The sequence below is a fragment of the Scleropages formosus genome, chromosome 20 (assembly GCF_900964775.1).
Source record: "Scleropages formosus chromosome 20, fSclFor1.1, whole genome shotgun sequence".
NCBI lineage: Eukaryota > Metazoa > Chordata > Actinopteri > Osteoglossiformes > Osteoglossidae > Scleropages > Scleropages formosus.
Window position 1 is genome coordinate 9,830,352 of NC_041825.1, and position 20,557 is coordinate 9,850,908.

The window sequence follows — 20,557 nt, forward strand, 5'->3', positions numbered from 1 at the left end:
AAAAAAAAAACCGAAAAAAATCAAGTTCATAAATGCTTTTGATGAGATTTTAGTCACTTTCAGTGACTAAACATAGATGAAACCCGCTAGAAAATTCTTGCTCCTCTCCTCATGTTATTGGCAGTTTACTCTGATTTAAATTTTCCCTCATATTGCGCTCCAGGGAGAAGGAGTCTAGAAGTAGTAATAAAAAATGCGATAATTAACTGTGCCCTCATTCTAGGTATTAAGAAATATTAATATCGGTTTTTTTTGTATTACGCCAATTTCCAATTTCTTAATCAGTCCTAAATGTAAGAACTTGAATTAGAGCAATAATTCCCCAAGTGTGTTCCTTCATTCCTCGGTCTTCCAAGATTATTTGGTTAGAAACAACTTAAACAAAAAGAGAATGAGGGAGAGGTTGGGCTGGAAGGGGGAAGTCTTTTGCGATACAGACAACTGACAGCTTCCTGACACACACACACACACACACACACACACACACACACACACAGTGCTCCATGAAAGTATGTGAACCCCTTGGATCCCTTATTTTAACCTTGAAATGGCTATTTAATGGGAATCGGTGTTTCTCATGTGCCATAATAGGTGTGTCATGATCAATTCCATATGTTGCTTTAGAGGAAATCATGTGTGTAGTAGAAACATGCCAGTAATGCAGGTGCACAAATAAGTGAAACCAAGTAGGTAAACCAAGTAGGGAAGTAGAATCAGGAGTGTAAATCACAGTCATTTATTCACTTCCTAAATTTATTAATTTAAGGTTTAGATTATGTAAGTTTATTTTAATGTTGTGGGTGGCGCAGTGGGTTGGACCACAGTCCTGCTTTCCGGTGGGTCTGGGGTTCGAGTCCCGCTGGGGGTGCCTTGCGATGGACCGGTGTCCCGTCCTGGGTGTGTCCCCTCCCCCTCCGGCCTTACGCCCTTTGTTACTGGGTAGGCTCCAGTTCCCCGCGACCCCGTATGGGACAAGCGGTTCTGAAAAGTGTGTGTGTGTGTATTTTAATGTTTTACATAAGAATAATAACTGTCCCTGTATGGTCCACAAATAGAGAGAAAAACACACAAGAAGCCACACACTCCAAGGTTCAATGCCAGTACCCTGAACATCTCAGCTCTGCCCTGGAAACTCAGGGAGGGGAATGGATGTTGGAAGGGCGACAAATGCCGGTGGGTCCCCCCCCCCACGGCGGGTCCCCCGTCATCATAATGATCATACAGATGAGGGCAGTGCAGGAGAGGCACAGGGGCCGAGGGCCGCTTCAGGAAGGGACAGCGCGGGGCGGATCGCTGTGCGACAAAGAGGGACAAGTGGAGGGAACGCGGAACGGTGGCTTCGGTGGGGGGGGGAAGCGCTCCTGGAAAAGCGCAAGGCACGCCGGGAAAAGACAAGACACGGCGCGTCTATGGATCGTTCCAGCTGTGCACCTGCATGAGGAGAGGAGGCGGTCGGGCACCAGTACCAGTAGGAGTCGAGCCCCACGTCGCGCGCGAGGGTGCGAGCGAAGAGCGCCGCAGACTCGTGTCTGTCGGCCGCTCCCGCGGAATGAATCTCTGCATATGAGTGCAGCAGGACCGTTTTTTATTCATTTACTGTACGCGCAAACAACCGCGGCGATCGCTTCTCATCGACAGTTCAGCTCCTGATTTCATACTTTATGCTGTTGCTGCACTTCTGGTATTTCCTGCAAAATCATCACAAACAGTCCTTTTCAAAGCTCAGTTGAAACCCCTAGGCGCAATTTAAAAAAAAAAGAAACACGGGAAGTCTTTTGCACAAACTGTTCTCTGATGCAAAAAAAAAAAAAAAAAAAAAAAAAAAAAAAATCTGAAATCAGCGGTAGAAGCTGAAATAAAGAGGAAAAACCCTAAATTTTTCGAAATCAGGATTTTTTTTCCACGAAAACATGTAAACACGGCGAGGAAAACTAATGTCGAAGACCGCGGATGAGAAGGGGGGGGGGGAGTCTATGCTCAACGTGTTCATTACAAAAGAGTGCTTTTTTTTTTTTTTTTAAAAAAAGTGTTTTTAAAACGCCTGTAATAAAGTATCATGCCTGTGCGGCTCCTACTGATCGCGCGCCCTCCCCATTTGCCTGATGAAGCCGCGTGCGCATTTACGCACCGCGCGCCGCATACTAATGAGCTGAACGGCTAAAGCTGCGCAAATTAATTGCCCAAAGTATCAGTTATCTTACCGGTTCGGAAGCCGTGGCGCAGGGATTGAGGGCTCGATCTTCCCACGCTCTTCAGCTCTTGGCACAAGCTCTCCGGCAGCTCCTCACAGACTGCGCCAGAGAGCTTCCACGCTCGTACCCTGGTACAGCAAGGTAAGAGCCAGGCTGAGGAAGGGCAGGTGAGACACGTAAGGAGAGGAAAAAAAAGAAAAGCTTTTTCACTACTTCAATTTTTTTTTTTTTTTTCCCCCCTTCCTTCCTTCCCTCCCTTCCCCCTCCCACCCCCCTCGCTCACTTGGGGGGTGGGTCACATGTTGTCGTGAACATCGGTCCACATTATCACATGACCAAGGTCACAAATCACGTGGCTCAGCACGATGGTCCACGACTCAGTGTCACGAAAGACGGTGGCCCTGCGGCCGGCACAGGTTGTGAGGGTGTTACTGCTAGTTACAACCTAAGGCAAATCTAACGCCATATGATATGATCCCAAAGTGCAGGTGAGCGCGCGCATTATGATGGAAATACTGGGCTCTGTGTGTGTGTGTGTGTGTGTGTGTGTGTGTGTGTGTGTGTGTGTGTGTGTGTGTGTGTGTGTGCGTGTGAGGAGGGGGGGAATGTAGGGAGCTCTGCCGTGTGAACAGCTCTGCAGAAATGCCAGCATTTTAATGAATATTTATCGCCGGTGCCTTTCTGCTACGGACCCGCCTCGCCTGGAACGGTGCCAGCTTCGTTTGAACGCTCCCCTTTGTTAATGGATAAATCAGTGCAGCTGCGTGCTGCTCTGGCGCGATCCGCGCTGTCTGTTCCCTCATACGCACACGCGTGTGCAACCCCTGCGAGCCAACACACTCGCTGCCTGGCAGTACCGCGGGAGACCGTCTGATCTTCGTGTGTGTGTGTGTGTGTGTGTGTGTGTGTGTGGCGCGAGGACGGCGTCGGCCGTGTCACGCAGCCTTGCCTTGCCGCGCCCCGCCCTCGAGCCCAAATCCCCCGCGAAACGCAGCTCGGCGTTAATTAGCAGGGCCCGTCCGTACGTGGAAAGCGCCACCGCGGATTAATGTGCGCGGATTTATCACGGCATTAACGGTGCGGATCGGGGCGGCTTTCATTTGCATTCGAGTCAACGGTTTAGTGAAAGCCAGAGGCGGGGAACACCTTTTTTGACACCACCCCCCCCCCAGCAAAGCATCGCGTTGCGCGGATCCGTCTCCATGGCATCAGACGAGCCCCCAAGTTCAAAATGACCCACCCAAGTGCGCGCTGCCGGCATGAGTGAACTGCAGTGATTTACGGATTCCAGCCGGAAGTGGGAGTGCTGCGCAATCCGGACGCGGCCGGGCTGTAGAGGGAAGCGGGAACAAACAGTCGCAGACTCGGCTGCAGCCGAGTGCGCGCCGGCACAGCGGAGCAGCTCATTGAAATTCTGCGCACACTGGCGGTCGCAGGAGGGCCAGCCAGCGGCAGCGGGCGCCAAGAACTGGAACGCGCAACTTTAGCCTCCTCAGGCAGCACTGCGGAGAGCAGCACAGGACGCTGAACGCTGCAGCATCTTTTTCACACACACGTCAGTGGAGGCACTGTCTCATGTACTATACTCGGCACAAACAATCTGCATCTGGTATTCCTGTGATGCCTCTATGCACATTCTGTAACATTTTTAAGAGCCTGCATGAAAAGATAATTGCGCGTGTAAAATATGAATGTGATTGAAATAAAAAAAAAAAACCTTTTTTTTTTTTCTCGCCCCCCAGCATAACACCACCGCTACAGGGCGGGTATGGCGCCCGTGATCTCGAGCGCAGTGACAGGGACGCGTTTTCACATTGAACGCTAGATGTCGCTAAAAACACTCATCTACTTTGCCACTGAAATGAATGAACGGGACGAACATCGATTTAGCGCCTCTAGGGGCATTTTCGTAGGTCACCTTAGTGAACTCAACTTAGTCCAAATTAACAAACTATGAAGCTGATACTGATTTAAAAAAAAAAAAAAGAGTACGCCTTAAATCATTACATTTTTGGAATTTGAAACAACCAAGTCAAGGCGGTGTAGCGGTCCGTATTGGTGGACATGGGTTTGAATCCAGCTGTTTGTGTAGAGTTTCCATGCTCTCCTTGTGTTCTGCACAGCTGGCCACTGCTGTGTGTTCCTGGTCTGGTTATGACTGAAACTATTACAAGAGTTATGCAGACTATTAGGTTGGAGCCAAGTACTTGGTTAGAATTGATCACATGTTTCGTACTGACTGCATAGTTTAGCAGTGTGAAGTCTTCCTTTTCTTTAACCATGCCGATGACTCATGGTTAGCGAGCAGACTGCAAAGTGGATATGTGACCAGTATAGCGCAAGACTTCATGAGCAGCCAGTCAGCCCTTAATGAAGGACAGAGCAGCTTTTCAGCAGCCGGAGGAGCAAGGTGGGCACTGACCTCTGGGCTGAGTCTGCTACCGGCGCTGAACTTCCCGAAACGCATCATTACGCCCACATTCTTTGGTAAGGCAACGCATGCTGCAGGTTGTGTAGATTAGGCTTTATGATGTGTCCCGATTTGTCTAAAGTGGGAGCACAGCTTAATATGAAGGTAACTGTATAACAGCTTTCTTTGCATTCTACTTAAATGGAGTTAGTTGATTCCAGAACCGGGGAGAGGGAAACTACCCTGAAAGGGGTTCCATGTTATAAGCGTCTGAGGAGCCATCCTCCACAGGCTGTGGCACAAGACATTCCAGAAGAGGTTTCAATGGAGAATCAGAAGACATGTGTATGGTACCCCGAGCCTTCGGAGTGTGTCCTATGTCTCCTGTGTAGAGGAGTTGCTTTTCATAATCTCTCAATAGAAATGAGAGCAGTTTGGTCACTAGACCAACAGCTGTCATCACCGCAAGCAGAGCTGCTGATAAATGGATGGCTCGGCTGAAGACCACGCAAGCTTTGCCCAACAGACAAAAAATGGGGAATTTTAACATTCAAGAGAAGTTGGTCAAGGGGTTGTCTGGGGCCATCTTCAGATACCATCAAGCTGTTCAAGGTTTTTGTCTGCACGATGAGGGAGGTGCTATGGTGTGTGGCTATATTTGCTGTGCATTAGCCTGAGACAGCAAAGGCCCCTGGGTATTCATTACAGCAGAGGTCAAGTATGAAGGTTGTGTTGTAGCATGAGTGTCTAGACTCATTTTGTGTGTGCAAAGTTTTTCTTCTCTCTCCCTCCTCCTCTTTAGTGCATCTCACCTATGTGATTGACATGGTAGCATTTCCATTCTGACAGCTCTTAGACTGCTGGTTTTGCCCCAAAAATCAGCAATCATAGAAGCTGCAGATGAATTCTTTATTCAGTTAATGCCTTATTGTGGAAGGACATGCAGATTAAAATACTCACAGATGGAGCGCTTTGTTGATGAATTTTCCCTTTTGCTGTCGGAGCACTTGATTTCTATTCGGATCAGAAAATCTGGAAAACAAAAAAAGCAGTAGTTGCTGCACAATTATGTATCATAAGATCTGTATAAAAGCAAAGTGCACGCACACACATTGTCTGAGATTTTGTGGTGAACAGGGTCGCGGTGATCTGGAGCCTAACCCGGCAACAGAGGGTGCAACGCTGGAGGAGGAGGGGATGCACCCAGAACGGGACGCCAGTCTATCGCAAGGCACCCCAAGCAGGACTCGAACCCCAAAGCCCCTAGTGTTGGGGACCTGATCAAGCCCACTGCACCATCATCCGCCTCACAAGCTAGCACATATTTCACAAATATTATCAAGCTATATTACCCATTGTTTTTTCTGCAAACCCTGTAATTGCCTCATTGGATAATATCTAAACACAGCTTGAGGACAATGTGATCAAGTGAAAAGGGGATTATAGGTTTAGTGTTCAATACATTGAATGAAAATGGTCACTGCCTGAACAGAGAGTAGGAAGAGATTTCTGTATATGTGAAGAATGATGGAGATTAAAGCCAAGCGAGCAGCAGAAAAGTTGGTTAAAAATCCAACTGGCACCACAGTCTCAGATGCAATGAAATTCAAAACTGTATCCATATTCCAAATATTAATTCTAGTCAATATGGACCATGAAAACAGTGGTCAAAGCGGAGAGACCTCTGAGGTAGAGTCCTCCAGTAAATGAACTGCTTGTGTTTATGTGCACAAAGTGTCATAATCAGACTTCATCTGCCCTGTATTTAATTACCAGCATGTTTATCTAGATTCTAAGACTAATTATAAGAAATATAGTGATCACAGAAGGAAATGATCATTGTGAAATTCAGGAAAAAGTGCTGTAGTGTTTTTTTTTCTGGGAATCGAAGTCTGCTGACCACTGCGGCTCTTTCTAGAGCTTTATTACAAACCCTGTTGATACATAACACATGAACAGCTGTTTGATTATCTATATTGCGTATCAACTCAAAATGAAAAGATATACATTTCCAACTAGACAACTCATTGCTATTGTAGGAAAATTTAAGCTTTTTATCACTCCCTAAGGAGTGCGTGGTAGTGTGGTCTAGATGTTCATGATGTGCTGATGTTTTTTTTAAAGAAGTGGTCCACCTCTTTTTTTTTTTTTTTTAAAAAAAAAAGTCACTGGCCTATGCAAAAATCTATATTTGTGGACAAACCACCAATTTATAGTTCAATAACATGCAATGTGAGACCACATTGTAATGCATGTAATATTATTTGCAACTGCGGTCCGTATTGACATTTTCAGGATTAACCTTCTGTGCGCCACCCATCCCTTGTATTGCCTTGCGCTGAGGCTCGATTACATGTGGCGTCTTCGCCGTTTCCTTCATAAAGCTCGGCATACTGTCACCTTAAAATCACATTTAATTATATTTAATTTCCACGCCCTGTAATTTAGTCAAACCGAACACTCACTTAGACACGCTTTCGGGGGAATATGGACTAATTTATATGTCCAAGCAAAAGTGAAATGAATTCCCCCTTTTGGATGGTACCAGTCTGGGCGCGTACACGCACACACATTTTCTGAACCGCCTGTCCCATACGGGGTCACGGGGAACCGGAGCCTGCCCGGCAACACAGGGTGTAAGGCCAGAGGCGGAGGGGACACACCCAGGATGGGACGCCAACCCACTGCGTCACCACGCAGTCTAGGCACATAATAACTTAATAAAAAGGTGTTGAATTGGCATTCGTTTGGAAATAACGTGGACAGAAATAACATGCTTTGCTCATATAAGAGGTTGCACACCTCACAAGAAACTGACATTTGGAACTATAAAACAAAATCTCTTGACTGCAGACTCAAATCTATTATCTGAAATAAAGTGAAAACTGTGGAATTAAATTGCGGTTAAGGGCTTTTGGTCAATTCAAAAGACAGCTCTTAAGTATTTTTAATTAATTTTCCCTTTGAAATGACAATGAAGTTGAGGGTATGGGGGGGGGGGGGTTGCTTTTATCTCGTCTTTAGAACCGTGCATTTAAACTCGAATCCTCTGTGCTGCCTTTTTTTTTTCTTTTTTTTTCTTTTTAAATAAGTGTATGTGAAGAGCAGTGAGAGAGACCACATCCCCCCCCACTACTGGTCAATCAGCAGCTAACAAGTACTTATTTACAAACTCATTGCTTAATTGCTTAAATGAGGTCTTTCTCTTTGTGCGTTCCAGAATAGCGAGCCGCCATGGCTCTCAGGAGCGGACAACCTTATTAGTGCCTATGATTATACGCTGTGGAAGCCTGGAAGCCCCAACGGCCGCATGTTTGCATTACTGGGCCGTTAACAGGGCAGACATATGGAGCCAAACGGCTGTCATCTTGGCCCAGAGTCAGCCATGTGCCGTTTGTCCCTCAGAAGTGCTCGGAAGCCGTTTTGCTCCTTGGCAGGCAAATTATCCTGCACCGCGCTCCCAAGTACTGCCCTTCTGCCCCTCGCTAGGGGGCGACGTAGAACAAAGTCTCAGCCCACCTAGGTGTGGGACGTGGATATTCTTGGACGGAGGTTTTTCGCCAGGATGCTGTTGACACTGCCCACGGGTACCACTAAGTTGTCAGTTTGCCTTTATTATATTGTAAATGTTTTCCTTTCAAATTTTTATTGTATGTTTCAGGGACTGATGAGTTTTAGAAATCCATCCATCCAATTTCAAAAACACTTTGTCATGAACAGGGTCCCAGTAATCTGTGGCCAGTAATCTAGAAGTATTGGGCACAAGGCTGAGGGGGGTGCACCCTGGATGGGACACCATTCTGTGACAGTGTTACCCACTGCACCACCTTATTATTAATATTATTGTCACTGTAGTTTATATTATCATGGACTAAGTGTTCATGGGGAAAGCGCTCAGTCAAAATATTGACTAGAGGTTCCGAGGAAAAGGATGTATGACCTGAGGGTGCCATCGCTGTAAAAAGTATTGAAACCACTGCTCTAGGATTTACACACACACACACACACACCTTCAGAACCGCTTGTCCCATACAGGGTCACGGGGAACCGGAGCCTAACCCAGCAACACAGGGCGTAAGGCTGGAGGGGGAGGGGACACACCCAGGACGGGATGCCAGTCCGTCGCAAGGCACCCCAAGGGGGACTCAAACCCCAGACCCACCAAAGAGCAGGACTGTGGTCCAACCCACTGCGCCACTGCACCCCCCTCTAGGGATTTACAGGTTACAACAAATATAGTTTGCCGTCTCGGGCAACTAGTTTGAAACGGGCTATGAACAGTGTGCGTGCTGTGTACATTACCGCGGTAATCCTAAGCATTGAAACAGTCAAGCTTTGCAACAATGAAGCTGATTTAACGTCACACTTCAACATGTAAAATTTCACAATTATTGAGGATAAGGAGAAAAGAGCAGAGATGCGAATGAACAAAGCAGAAGTGTAAGAAAAGAATTGGGCTAAGCCAGTGTGTTGGTTTGGGGAAACGGGTCTATTCTTCAGCCTATGTGCCCTTCCCTGCCCACAATGGGCAATATGAGGAGGCAGGCTGTAGGCCCAGCTGGGTGTTTAGCCCCAGGGAAAGATGAGTGTTGTGGGAATGTGTCCCTCCAGGAGACAGTCTTGGATGGGCTCCAGACTCAATCAGGAGTGTTGGTTTTATGCAGTGAAACTGTTCAGTTCGGGGGGGGGGGGGTTGCAGCTGCTCCGGATCTCTTTACTTTCACACAAGTCCTCTTTACTTTGGGAGCACAAGAAGGGACGCATCAAAACACGTATTTCCAGCTCTTCTCTGACTCTTTGGGGTGTCAGTATCACTGAATCCAGTGTACAACTGGAATGGGGATGGGGGTCTGGAGAAAAAAAAATTGCACATATTTTGCAGGTCAGTCTCTGAAGTTGTTGATTTACCATCAGGTCATTGCTTACGTAAAGGAAAACAGAAGCAGGATGGAAAATGGGGGGGAGATATGGGGACTTGAAGTTTCATGAAAATGCTTGTCAATCGTACACCTGCCCGTTTTAACAACCGACTGTAACGCCGTGATGGGAGGCCACCTCAGAAAACTGCAAATTGACACACTCCGTGGAATGGAATGCAATGCCTCATGACCCCTCCCCAAAACACACATGCAAAAGGACCACACCAAAAAGAAATTAACATCCCCAAAAAAAAAAAAAAAAAATACAAAATCTTGGCAATGACGGCTGGCTGGACGGACGAACCCACGGCGAGTGAGCGTTCAATAAGTGCCTGCAAACCAGTGGGCTAAAGAACCGAGAATTCTCCCATGACCATCTCTTCGCCAACGAACGATCATCAAGCATGACAAACAATTGTTTTCAGCTGTCATCAGCTGAAACTGGGGCAAGTCTGCATACGCTTCATCTTAATTAGACAGACTTGGCACGGAGCCTATGCGGCGGTACCGAGCATGATTCTGACAAAAGGGGGTGAGCTGCAGACGGAAAGAAACAAAAACGAGAAAGAAAAAGATTTTCCAGAGGGCTGCAAATGAAGGGCGACAAAGAAGGCGAAAAGGGGAGGATGCTGCTTTGAAGAGCAAATCGGATAGGACGGTGATGCCAGAAAGATGCCAGGGTTATCCTTCCAGCATTGTCCAGTCCCAGTGCTTCTCCCTTTGTGTGGCGTCCCAGCCTGAAGATCTCAGACAGCAGCTTGGACCAGGGGCAACACCACAGCAGCGGAATTCAAACATTACTGCTACGGCGGATCCTTTAAAAGGGTGCTGTCACCGTTGTTTACCGAGCACAGCCAACCAACATGTACTGATCAAATCCAAATTACCCCTCAGCCGGACGGGCACCATTCAGCTTCCTTGGTATGAAAGGATGGATGGATTCATGGGTTCCTTTGAGATGAATTCTGAGCTCAGGCTGTTTGGGAACAGAATTCACTGACAAAAGGAAGGAGTTTACAGTTCAGATGCAGGACAGGCAGAAGACAGGACACAGAAATGCACGGGGTATGTTTTGCATTAAAAAAAAAACAAAAAAAAAAAAAACAAAACACTCAAGTCGCATGCTGCACGAGATGCTCATTATCGCCCGAAGGAATCCGACATCGTTTTATCCAAACACCGGATGTTTGTAATCCAATGGGTGTGGGTCATTACGGCACACACGCAGTGAAACAAAAAACAAAAACCAAAAAAAAATCTAAATAGCACTACAGCCAACCAGGGCATAGAACAACAAAGCAAAGGGCAAGAGTGAAAGTGTAAGACCAGTGGCCGTAAGGGGAGACTTGTCCCCCGCTGTTGCTGTTTAATGTGCAGTAGTGAAGGAGACACACCAGACATGATGTGAGGGTCACCACCCGGTAAGGAAAACAAAAGTTAAGCCACAGCCAAAACGAATGATAAGAGGAAGAAGAGCAAGCTACGGCAAAGTGCTGGAAGTCTGCCATCCGTTCGTTTCCACGAGCCAATGCTTGGATTGCCTTCAAGGAGGAACCGAGACCAGACAGCATCTGCGCTCGTTGTTGGCAAGCGGGCACGCCGCTTTCCTTTCTCCCTCCCTTAGGTTTTCCCACAGTCTGCCAAAAAAGCCCATCTAGAAGGAACCGTGCGTTAACGCACCCCAAGAACGAGGAAGACCCAACTGGGCTGAGATCCACGTCTGTCTTATTCTTGCCCGCTCTGTCCTATAGTGTGCGTGTGGAGGGGTGTGGATTTTGCTTACCTGGAGCACAGCAGCGAGGAATGCCGGTGAGGAACGTGTGGCAGCAGCCTCCAGCAGACCAGCACATTCAGCAGATGCAGGGAGAGAGGAGCAAGTCATGGCGGCAGGGGGAGATTGGAGGCAAATTAAAATGTCGGCATGCGGATCAGGGTAAAACAAGCTCTCCTACCGAGAGGGCAGCCCTGGGTCAGAAAAGGAACATTTGGAAAACCAACAGCTTCCAGTACTCTGCAGGACTGTGTAGAGCACACAAAGGATGGTGTTGTTTTGTAGTTCGTGGGAACAGAAGTAAAATGGGAAAATATGGGGGGGGGGGGGAATTCAATTTTAAAATAAATTTTTAATTAGAATGCACACCCAAATAATTCCCAGGTATATGTAGAAAGTTTTGATCTGAATGGCATTTCACTTAAATGTACACAATATATTTACATTATTTGCATACTGAATTTAAATGCAGAAGGTCACTCCTCCAGTTTTCATGTAATAAAATATTTCAAAATGGGTAATTAATTTTTTTTTTTTTTTTTTAAATAAAGGTATGGTTTAAACATCTTAACACAGAAAAGTTATCATTAAGACAACTTATGAAGCACTTTTTCATTAGACATCTTTGCCCCTGGCCACAAATTAACCATTGTTGTTTTAGTGCTGCAGTATTCTTTCTTTCATGAAAAAGTGTTTTTTTTTTTTCACATGCAAAACATTGAATGCATAATACTGAATATATTAGTAGTCAGTGGGGGGGCAGGCATAGTGGCTCAGCAAGTAGTGCAGCTGTCTCATAGCAGCTGGGTGGTGCGAGAGGACATGGGTTCAATCCCCATGCAGGCTGTGTGGGGTTTGCATGTTCTCCCCATGTCTGTGTGGGTTTCCTCTGGGTGCTCTGGTTTCCTTATGTAGTCCAAAGACATTCTGTTCAGGTTCCCTCATAGTGTGTGAGTGACAGAGAGAGTGTGTTTCACTGATCTATGGATGTGTAAGTAGTGTATCTAGCAGTGTAAGTCACCATGGTAAATAAGGTGTGTGGGCTCATAACAGTACATAGCGTTCATTGGAAGTCGCTTTGGAGAAAAGCATCTAAGTAAATAAGGTGTGTGTATTGATGTTCAAGATAGTTTAGCATGCCTCCACAAAAAAGGCATAAAATATATTCTAAAGTGTATTTAGAATTCACCTGTGCACTATACATCTTGCTTCTACATTTTCATTGTATATTTTACAAAACTTTTCTCTGCAGTTTAAAAACACCTACTTTGTTGCACCTAAACTGTGGTGGTTTAGTTTTAAACATGACACTGACACACTCAAAATAGTGATTACAGTATAGAATTATTTGAAATTTATTTGTGCAAATAGTTTCACTTTCAACAGAATTATGATGAATCAATAAAACATTTAACAGTATATTTTACCAATTTTTCTTTAGCTTTCTCTTTGTCGAAGGCAACGTTAACTAAGATGATTTAACTCATCGTTATTTTGCCATTTATAACTGCAGGGTCTTACTGGAGCAGCAGAGTATTTAGAGTAATGTGGAGCATGAGGAGTGCCACGTAAATAATAAACGAATATTCCATTTATCATTAAACAAATTAATAACCAAAAACTCAACTAAAAAAAGCAATGAGAAATAAATCAGTATGTCAACTGATAAAATAAATTAGAAATCTATGTACAAATGGCTGCGCATATTTAAAATGTGATTAAACTGATTTATTTTAAATGAATGCCAGTCATTTCATTTGCATTTGTAATCATCTATTAATTTCGCATATTAGTCTCTTTTCTTCGCGTTTTGTGCCCCCCTTATTGCTGCTAATGAAACTTTTTCTTCACCTACTTCTGCTGTGATTTTGATGCGACACGTTTATTGGCCGTTAAACAAACGCCTGGAGCCTGATTGGCCAGGATTCGAACATTTCGAACCAACCTGCGCGCTCTTTCTCCTCCACAGATGTAAGCCACTCTTTCATTGGTCATTAACCAAACATTCCAAACCACTTCGCGCTATATTGTATTTTACGCTCAGTTTAAAATCTGTACTTGTCTTCAGTGCCTTTGCTCTTTACATAACTACAGTAGTTTTAGCTGCAATGTTGGTTTACTTTTTGCACGCCACTATTGGTCATCCATGTTCTTACATCGTGATGAACGTTCTGCAGCAGCAGTGCAATTCAGTTCGCAAAACTACACTACCATGCACTAGCTACAACAATCTTTTTTTAGAAGTATTGTACAAATTGTACACGAATCACAATGAAATAACCACAAATTCATAAAACAATGGCAGTATGACAAACTGAAGTACTGCTCGGGGGATAGTCGTATGTGTTCGCGAAGCAAACGTCTTCTTGCCACATCAGGCTCATTACTGTACTTATCACCAGAAAACATTTTAAAACCTATGTTACAATTAAAAAGCCAAACACTTCGTAAAAGATTGTCATGCAACTTACTTGCCGCACCTAAAATTATAGCTTTTGAGACGTCTGGAACTGGGAAAAACACAGTATACACAATTTGCTGTTGTGGCAGTTTTGTCCTCAAGGACCCAAAAACCAAAGATTTGATCGATATTTCTGAATGTCGTTGTTTATTTAAAGTATCATTCTTCACACGCTCAACTTAAATTCTGGAAACACAAAACTGATGCGAAGCTGATGACTAATCATTTCTTAAGACAAAACCAAAAAGCAAATTTACGCAAATAGTTGGGTGGGGGGGGTTCCTATGACATTCCAGCGGCTTTTTTCGACGTTGTCCCGATTTTTACAACATTTTGTCTTTCTCCTGGCGTTATTAAAATGCTGGACCTCCCAAATTGTTTGGATCATCTTTCCCTCCGTCCACAGTTCTGGAAAGAGGCTGACATAGCTATCTGATATTTAGGTATTAATATTGTTATTATATCCCTTTATGTAATATATCCCTTTCCAACATGCTTATTCAAGCACATCTCAGATCTGCTTCTACAGAGTAACAAACTAGATTTTTCCGTGAGGAAACCTAGCAGTTATCCTTTTTGCGGAAATTTATTTTTGTCCTTGACTCTATACTCTCCAGTTAAACCACACTCTCAAAGACGCTCAAAAGAATCTCAGAGAATTCAAGGGTCTGTAAGGTGACAACAAAAGACATGACTGAAAAGGCAGTAAACTGAACAGAAATGGTTGGAATCAACCTTTTACAAAATAATCCAACTTCTGTTTGGTGGGAAGGGGGCACGGTGGCGCAGTGGGTTGGACTGGGTCCTGCTCTCTGGTGGGTCTGGGGTTCGAGTATTGCTTTGGGTGCCTTGCGACGGACTGGCGTCCCGTCCTGGGTGTGTCCCCTCCCCCTCCGGCCTTACGCCCTGTGTTGCCGGTTAGGCTCTGGTTCCCCGCGACCCCATCTGGGACAAGCGGTTCTGAAAGTGTGTGTGTGTGTTTGGTGGGATAAATAATGTAACTGCACTTGAAGCATCAGCTCGACAGCTGTGTTTGTATATTTAGGTATCTGAAATGAATAACTAAACAAAATCACACCTCTGAGGAAGTGCAAACATGAGGTCGAAATATTCAAAGTAGATAAAGTTGGTCATACCTCAAAGGTTAACCTCTGGGGGTGGCAAGTGCCTAATGTTTGAGGCAGTTATACAAATATAACAATCTATAACATTATGGAATAAGGGTTTCTTCCATCATTTTGCATGAGCTGGTGACTAACCAGAGCATATGTCCCGGTAATGGTCTCCACGTCTACGGATGGCACATCCAACAGATTAAATAAAACGCTAAAAGTAATTAAGAGCAGTGTCAACCCAAACATGCCAGCATGTCCTCTCAACCAGTATAGGAATTCTTTAATATAGTTAATGGTTTGCTTTCTAACATCAACCATTTGTGCTATGTGTCACTGTACAAGTGTTCGTGTTTTCAGTAAGTGTGTTAAGCAAGAGCACTCAACGTGGGGACAGTCACTGATGTGTAGCTATATCAATACATAGGACACAACAAAATAAGTTAGGATAGAATACGGTCTACATTATACCATACATATGTCATACATTGTATACTTTTGCAATATACCCTGTAAAGTGCAACTGAAGTCAAAATAGGGTCTTGGAACAATGAGAAGACTTAGAACGGCAACCAAGCCATTAACAGAACCAAGTTATTTTACATGCATTTTCATTTTCATAAGACACATCCATTTGCCAGTTTGCTGTAAATGTTGCTGCTTTCCAGGGAGATGTTCTTGGTAGAGGAAGGCAGCTACTCGCCAGAGGCCTGCTGTGGAACAATGGCTGCTGTAGAGATGAAGAGTGGGGAAAGAGGCACTCCTGCAGCTGGCCGATGGATCTTTGCTGCTTTGGGCGCAGGTGTGAAAGGTGCTGAAGACAGATGCTTGCGTTTCAGTCTGGTGTAGCCTTTACCGTTTTGGAAGTTATTGAGAGCCTTGATGGAAAATGCAAATGTATATTAATACAAGAGGTTCAATGATATGAATTCATCGCATATTTCAAACATATTTGGGGATTATCAGGAGAGCTATCATGGGGACAGCTGGTAGTGTGGTGGGTAGAGCTGCTGCCTTTGGACCCAAAGGTTGCAGGTTTGAATTCCACCTCCAGCTGTAGTACCCTGAAGCAAGGTACTTACTCTACATTCCTCCAGTAAAATCACCCAGCTGTATAAATGAGTAAATAGTTGCTGGTCGCTTAACGTTGTAAGTTGCTTTGGAGAAAAGTGTCCACTAAATTATTAATGTGGATTTTTTTTTAATTTAGACTATTTTGATTTCAAATAAACTTACCAGCCGCAAGGATTTATTAGGAATCAATGAATCTGGAGATACATCAGACTGCTCACAGGTGGGGCATGTCTGCTTAGGTGACTCCAGAAGGGCTGCCCTAATGCCTACATAAAAATAAAAATGTAGGTTAGTTCATTCCACCAGCTGGAAACATTTCATTGTTTTGTCCTGAAAAGGAAAAAAAAAAGAAGGATGGTCAACTATTATTCCAGCCTGACAACTATAAAGGTCTGGGGTTCTATACTGATAAGGTACAGTGGAATCGTGACTTTCTTGGGGACTGGTGTGTAACACAGCAAATAAAGCCAAAAATAACTTAATATAAATTTTATATAATATGCTATCGTAAGCTTGTGCTTACTCAAAGAAATTATAAAAATGTCTATTGCAAATTGTAATTACTCGTGCAAATGAATCGTAAAAGACACCAACATACACTGTACCGTTGTGAAATGGTAATGGACGAGAGCACACAAGTACCGAGAAGAGCACGACAGGGGACGCCTATCTGGGGGTGCTGAGAGGGTTGATACAGGCCACTAACTACCGTGCAGTGTGTTCAGAAGTGTTCATCACAGAACACACAGAAATCCATTTTTGCTCAATTTCTCACATAAAATAAAAATTAAAAAAAAATGTGGGGGATTGCCTGGATGATACCGAGAATCCATAACTTAAGCCTGTGACTGTACTGTACTTGCTATTATTGAGTATAATTAACATTAATGCAAAACTAAGACAAACATGGGTGTTTTACGTGATGTTATATTTAAAACGACTTTCCACAAAACAAATTGCTGAGGTTATTTGACTTTTATAGTGAGCTATGTAACAAATGGGGGGAGCAAGAAATCGGTGGAATTCTAGGAATAGGTGACTCGAGGAGGCTTACAGTTATCACAGTAGCTGTTTCCGCAGCAGGGGATCAGCGCAGCATCAATCATGAGTTGTTTGCAGATGCAACACAGGAGCTCCTCTGGCACGGGATCCTCATTCTCCTCCGGGAGGACTGGAAGCTTTATCGTCTCCTGGATGGAGGCCTCCCTTCAGTATCAGCATACAGAGAATAGTTCAGCTCCCAGGAGTATATCTATGTACATGTAAAAATTTATATTGCCCATAAAAAATATGCATAGTATTGGGATGTTTATGGTCACGAGGTGGTTGGTTAGATGCGACGCCAATCGGCAAACGCTTGCGGAGTCCATTTCGGAAACGCTGAAGGAGAACCATAAACTTGGTTTACTGGATAGAGCAGACTCCACTGCATTCTTGTATTAGTTCAAATACTCCTTACAAGACTGAAAATGTACACTGAAGCCACAAACTCACAACCCTCCGAAAGTCCATTGTCCATTTTTAACAACCGCTTCTCCCAAGCAGTGGGGGCTGCAGTGGTGCAGTGGGTTGGACCAGGTTGGACCAGGTCCCGCTCTCTGGTGGGTCTGGGGTTTGAGTCCCACTGGGGGTGCTTTGCGTTGGCCTGGTGTCCCGTCCTGGGTGCGTCCCCAGCCCCTCGCCCTGTGTTGCTGGGTTAGGCTCTGTCTCCCCGCGACCCTGTATGGGACAAGCGGTTTCAGATGGGGTATGTGTGTTCTCCTGAGCAGGGTTGCGGTGAGCCGGAGCCTTACCGGCAACATTGGGTGCAAGGCTGAAGGGGCGGTATACCCTGGACGGGACCCCAGTCCGTTGCAAGGCACCAAGCAGGACTTGAACCCCACACCCACCAAACAGGAAGGCGCTGGACAAACCCACTGTGCCAAAAGTATTGTGGAAAAACCTAAAAGTTCCCTGTTGTATATGCAAGAAACTAAACCTCATATAGAACAAATCATTATCAGAGTTCAGAAGGTTACCATTTATTCTTAGGACATTCTAACTACACAATTAAAAATTTTCCAGCCAAAACATATCTTGTTTCTAGTCTCCCTAAATTTAGGTGCCATGAATAATAGGATGCAAATAAGCAAATTAAGCACACAAAAGTGCTAAATATTAATATTTTGTTGTAAATCCCTTGTTACATAAAACCTCCACCCCTCTGACATCCCTAGGTTCTATAACTGAGATATTAGATCAGACTACATGTACCTTTTATCAACACCTATTGTTTCTGCTTTTAGGCCAGGTTTTGTATTTTTAGTCTCCTTTCTACAATTAATATGCAAATTAAATGCAAATGTGTAAATAAAGATTTGGTTACTTGGGCAGTTTGAAATGTGCCACTGTTTCATCTAGCAAACTAGTAGGGTAACTATAAAGTGGGTTTTGGGTCATCATTGTCTGGCTGCATAATATCCTACCATCCAATGTGCCTTTTCAGGAAGAACCCATACATGGCTAAGCCATGAGACTCCCTTCAACATGCTTTAATAAAGTAGTAATATGCATATGGTCATCCAGTCAATATGCATATGGTTATCCACTCTTCCAGTTTCTCTCCACGTTCTAACTTCTCCATCACGTTGATATTCATTTTTATCTCATCGGTTAAAAAAAAAAAAAACTCTGATCCAGAACTTCTGGGGCAATTCTCAGTATTTTTGCTACAAATTCCAAGGAAGTTCTTCTGTCGTTGCTGATATTTTTTTTAGTCATTTTTGAAAAAAAGTGTCAGTGAAAAATGAATAACCGTAAATAAATTATTAGTATTCTTGGAATCATTTTAAATGTGTATGGTATTTATACTGTGCAGCACAGCATCTGAATTTTTATGGGGAAGACTTATTGTAGATTATTATTATTAGATTTGCACATGTATACTCGAGATTATTTTTGTATTTCCGTATTATTTTTTTGTAGAGCCAGAATGTCTTTCCTTTACACTTAGAATATTCCACTGTTGGTTTTGCAATGCCAACATTCTTACCAATTTCTCAGTTGGTCATTTTCTTTATTATTATTTTCATGATTATCTTTATGTTGGTTTTTGGTCACTCTTTCAACTGAAGGACTTTTAAGACTCTGCACCCATTCTTAGACCTCCACTGTTAATTCATGTCTGACAATATGCAGCAAAAGAACACCTTGATAATTAGAAATACCAGTAAACCTGTTTATCCCTACACTTAACTGTCATCTAACAAATGTAAACAAAAAAGAGGTGTTACTGGATGATAGGAAAACATTTTTGCATTAAAATACCCATAGGTAATGTGGAGATAATCCCAGTTTTGTGTCATACTCATCTTTGTTTGAAATACTAATTCTAAATTATTCTATGAAAAACTAACTATGATCAGAAAATTCGATGCCATTTATAACTCTTGTTCCAACACTTTGAGGGAAATTATACATCATTTGTTAAGACTGGCTTCAGAGAACATGACTGACTAGAATACAATGGTGCACGGCAAATACAGGCAATACTACAGTACTATAGTGGACAGAAATAATAGCTAAAAAGCTGAAACAGAATATAGCAAGTCTATAAGAATAACTAAAATCACTCAAATTATTAATCTTCCCAAGTCGGAAGCATAGTGCAGAAAGCAATTTGACAGTCTTTCTCAAAAATTGTTAGGGGATCAATAAACTAACAGTAGTTGTAGACCAGCAGTCGCAGGAATTAAACTGCAACAAGTCAAACACAGTAAGATATATCAGTGACTCACAAGCCACTGAGTGTCCAGAAGAGTGAAATTACTAAAGAGGCCCTTCAGTGGAGAAACAGTCATTTTCTCTGTGCTACATTACAGAAGGTTAAGTTTTTCGTCAGTGATGAAGTTGCTTACTAAAGCTTCGCTTTCTGGGTGCAGGCATCCCTTTACGACTATATACAGTATGTAGGACAACAATCTGTCTCTCAACGTCAGTAAAACTTAGGAGCTGGTGATCGACTTCAGGAAACAGGATACGGTCCATGCACCCATCTACATCGGAGGAGACATTGTAGAAAGGGTCAACAGCTTCAGATTCCTAGGGGTCACCCTCACTGACAAACTCACATGGGCTGAGCACACAGCATCAACCATCAAAAAGGCCCATCGACATCTCCACTTCCTCAGGCGTCTGAAGAAAGCCTGGATGTCCGCTACAGTCCTCGCCACTTCCTACAGGTGTGCTGCGGAGTCCGTCCTCACAGGGTGTATTACGTCCTGGTGTGGCAGCTGCTCCGTACAGGACAAGAAAGCCCTACAGAAGGTGGTCAAAACAGCTCAGGAAACCATCAGCACACAGCTACCAGCAGTCCAGGACACCTACACCACCACACGTTGCCTCAGAAAGACGATGCGCATCATGAAAGATCACAGTCACCCCGCACGGGCACTTTTCTCTTTTCTGCCATCTGCAAAGCGGCTCAAGTCTATTCGAACCCGCACTGCTAGGTACGGGAACAGCTTTTACCCCACTGCTGTAAGAGTATACAACACCCACCAATGTGCCACCTTTTGTAACTAGAGTCGGACTTTTCCCTCCAAGCACATGGTAGATTACAGTGTCGCTTTAAGCATTC

At 44.1% G+C, this 20,557-nt stretch overlaps 1 protein-coding gene across 1 annotated transcript; it reads right to left on the reverse strand.

Annotated features, from left to right (window-relative positions):
- Positions 1 to 15,506: 15,506 nt before the first annotated feature.
- On the reverse strand, positions 15,507 to 20,070 carry LOC108926904 (E3 ubiquitin-protein ligase RBBP6-like). The gene is made up of 4 exons (XM_018739893.2): positions 20,049 to 20,070; positions 16,994 to 17,145; positions 16,102 to 16,205; positions 15,507 to 15,743 (listed from the first exon to the last, which is right to left on the reverse strand). Exons 1-4 carry the CDS (start codon positions 20,066 to 20,068, stop codon positions 15,561 to 15,563), a joined length of 459 nt encoding a protein of 152 aa, XP_018595409.1. The 5' UTR covers positions 20,069 to 20,070; the 3' UTR covers positions 15,507 to 15,560.
- Positions 20,071 to 20,557: the final 487 nt, after the last annotated feature.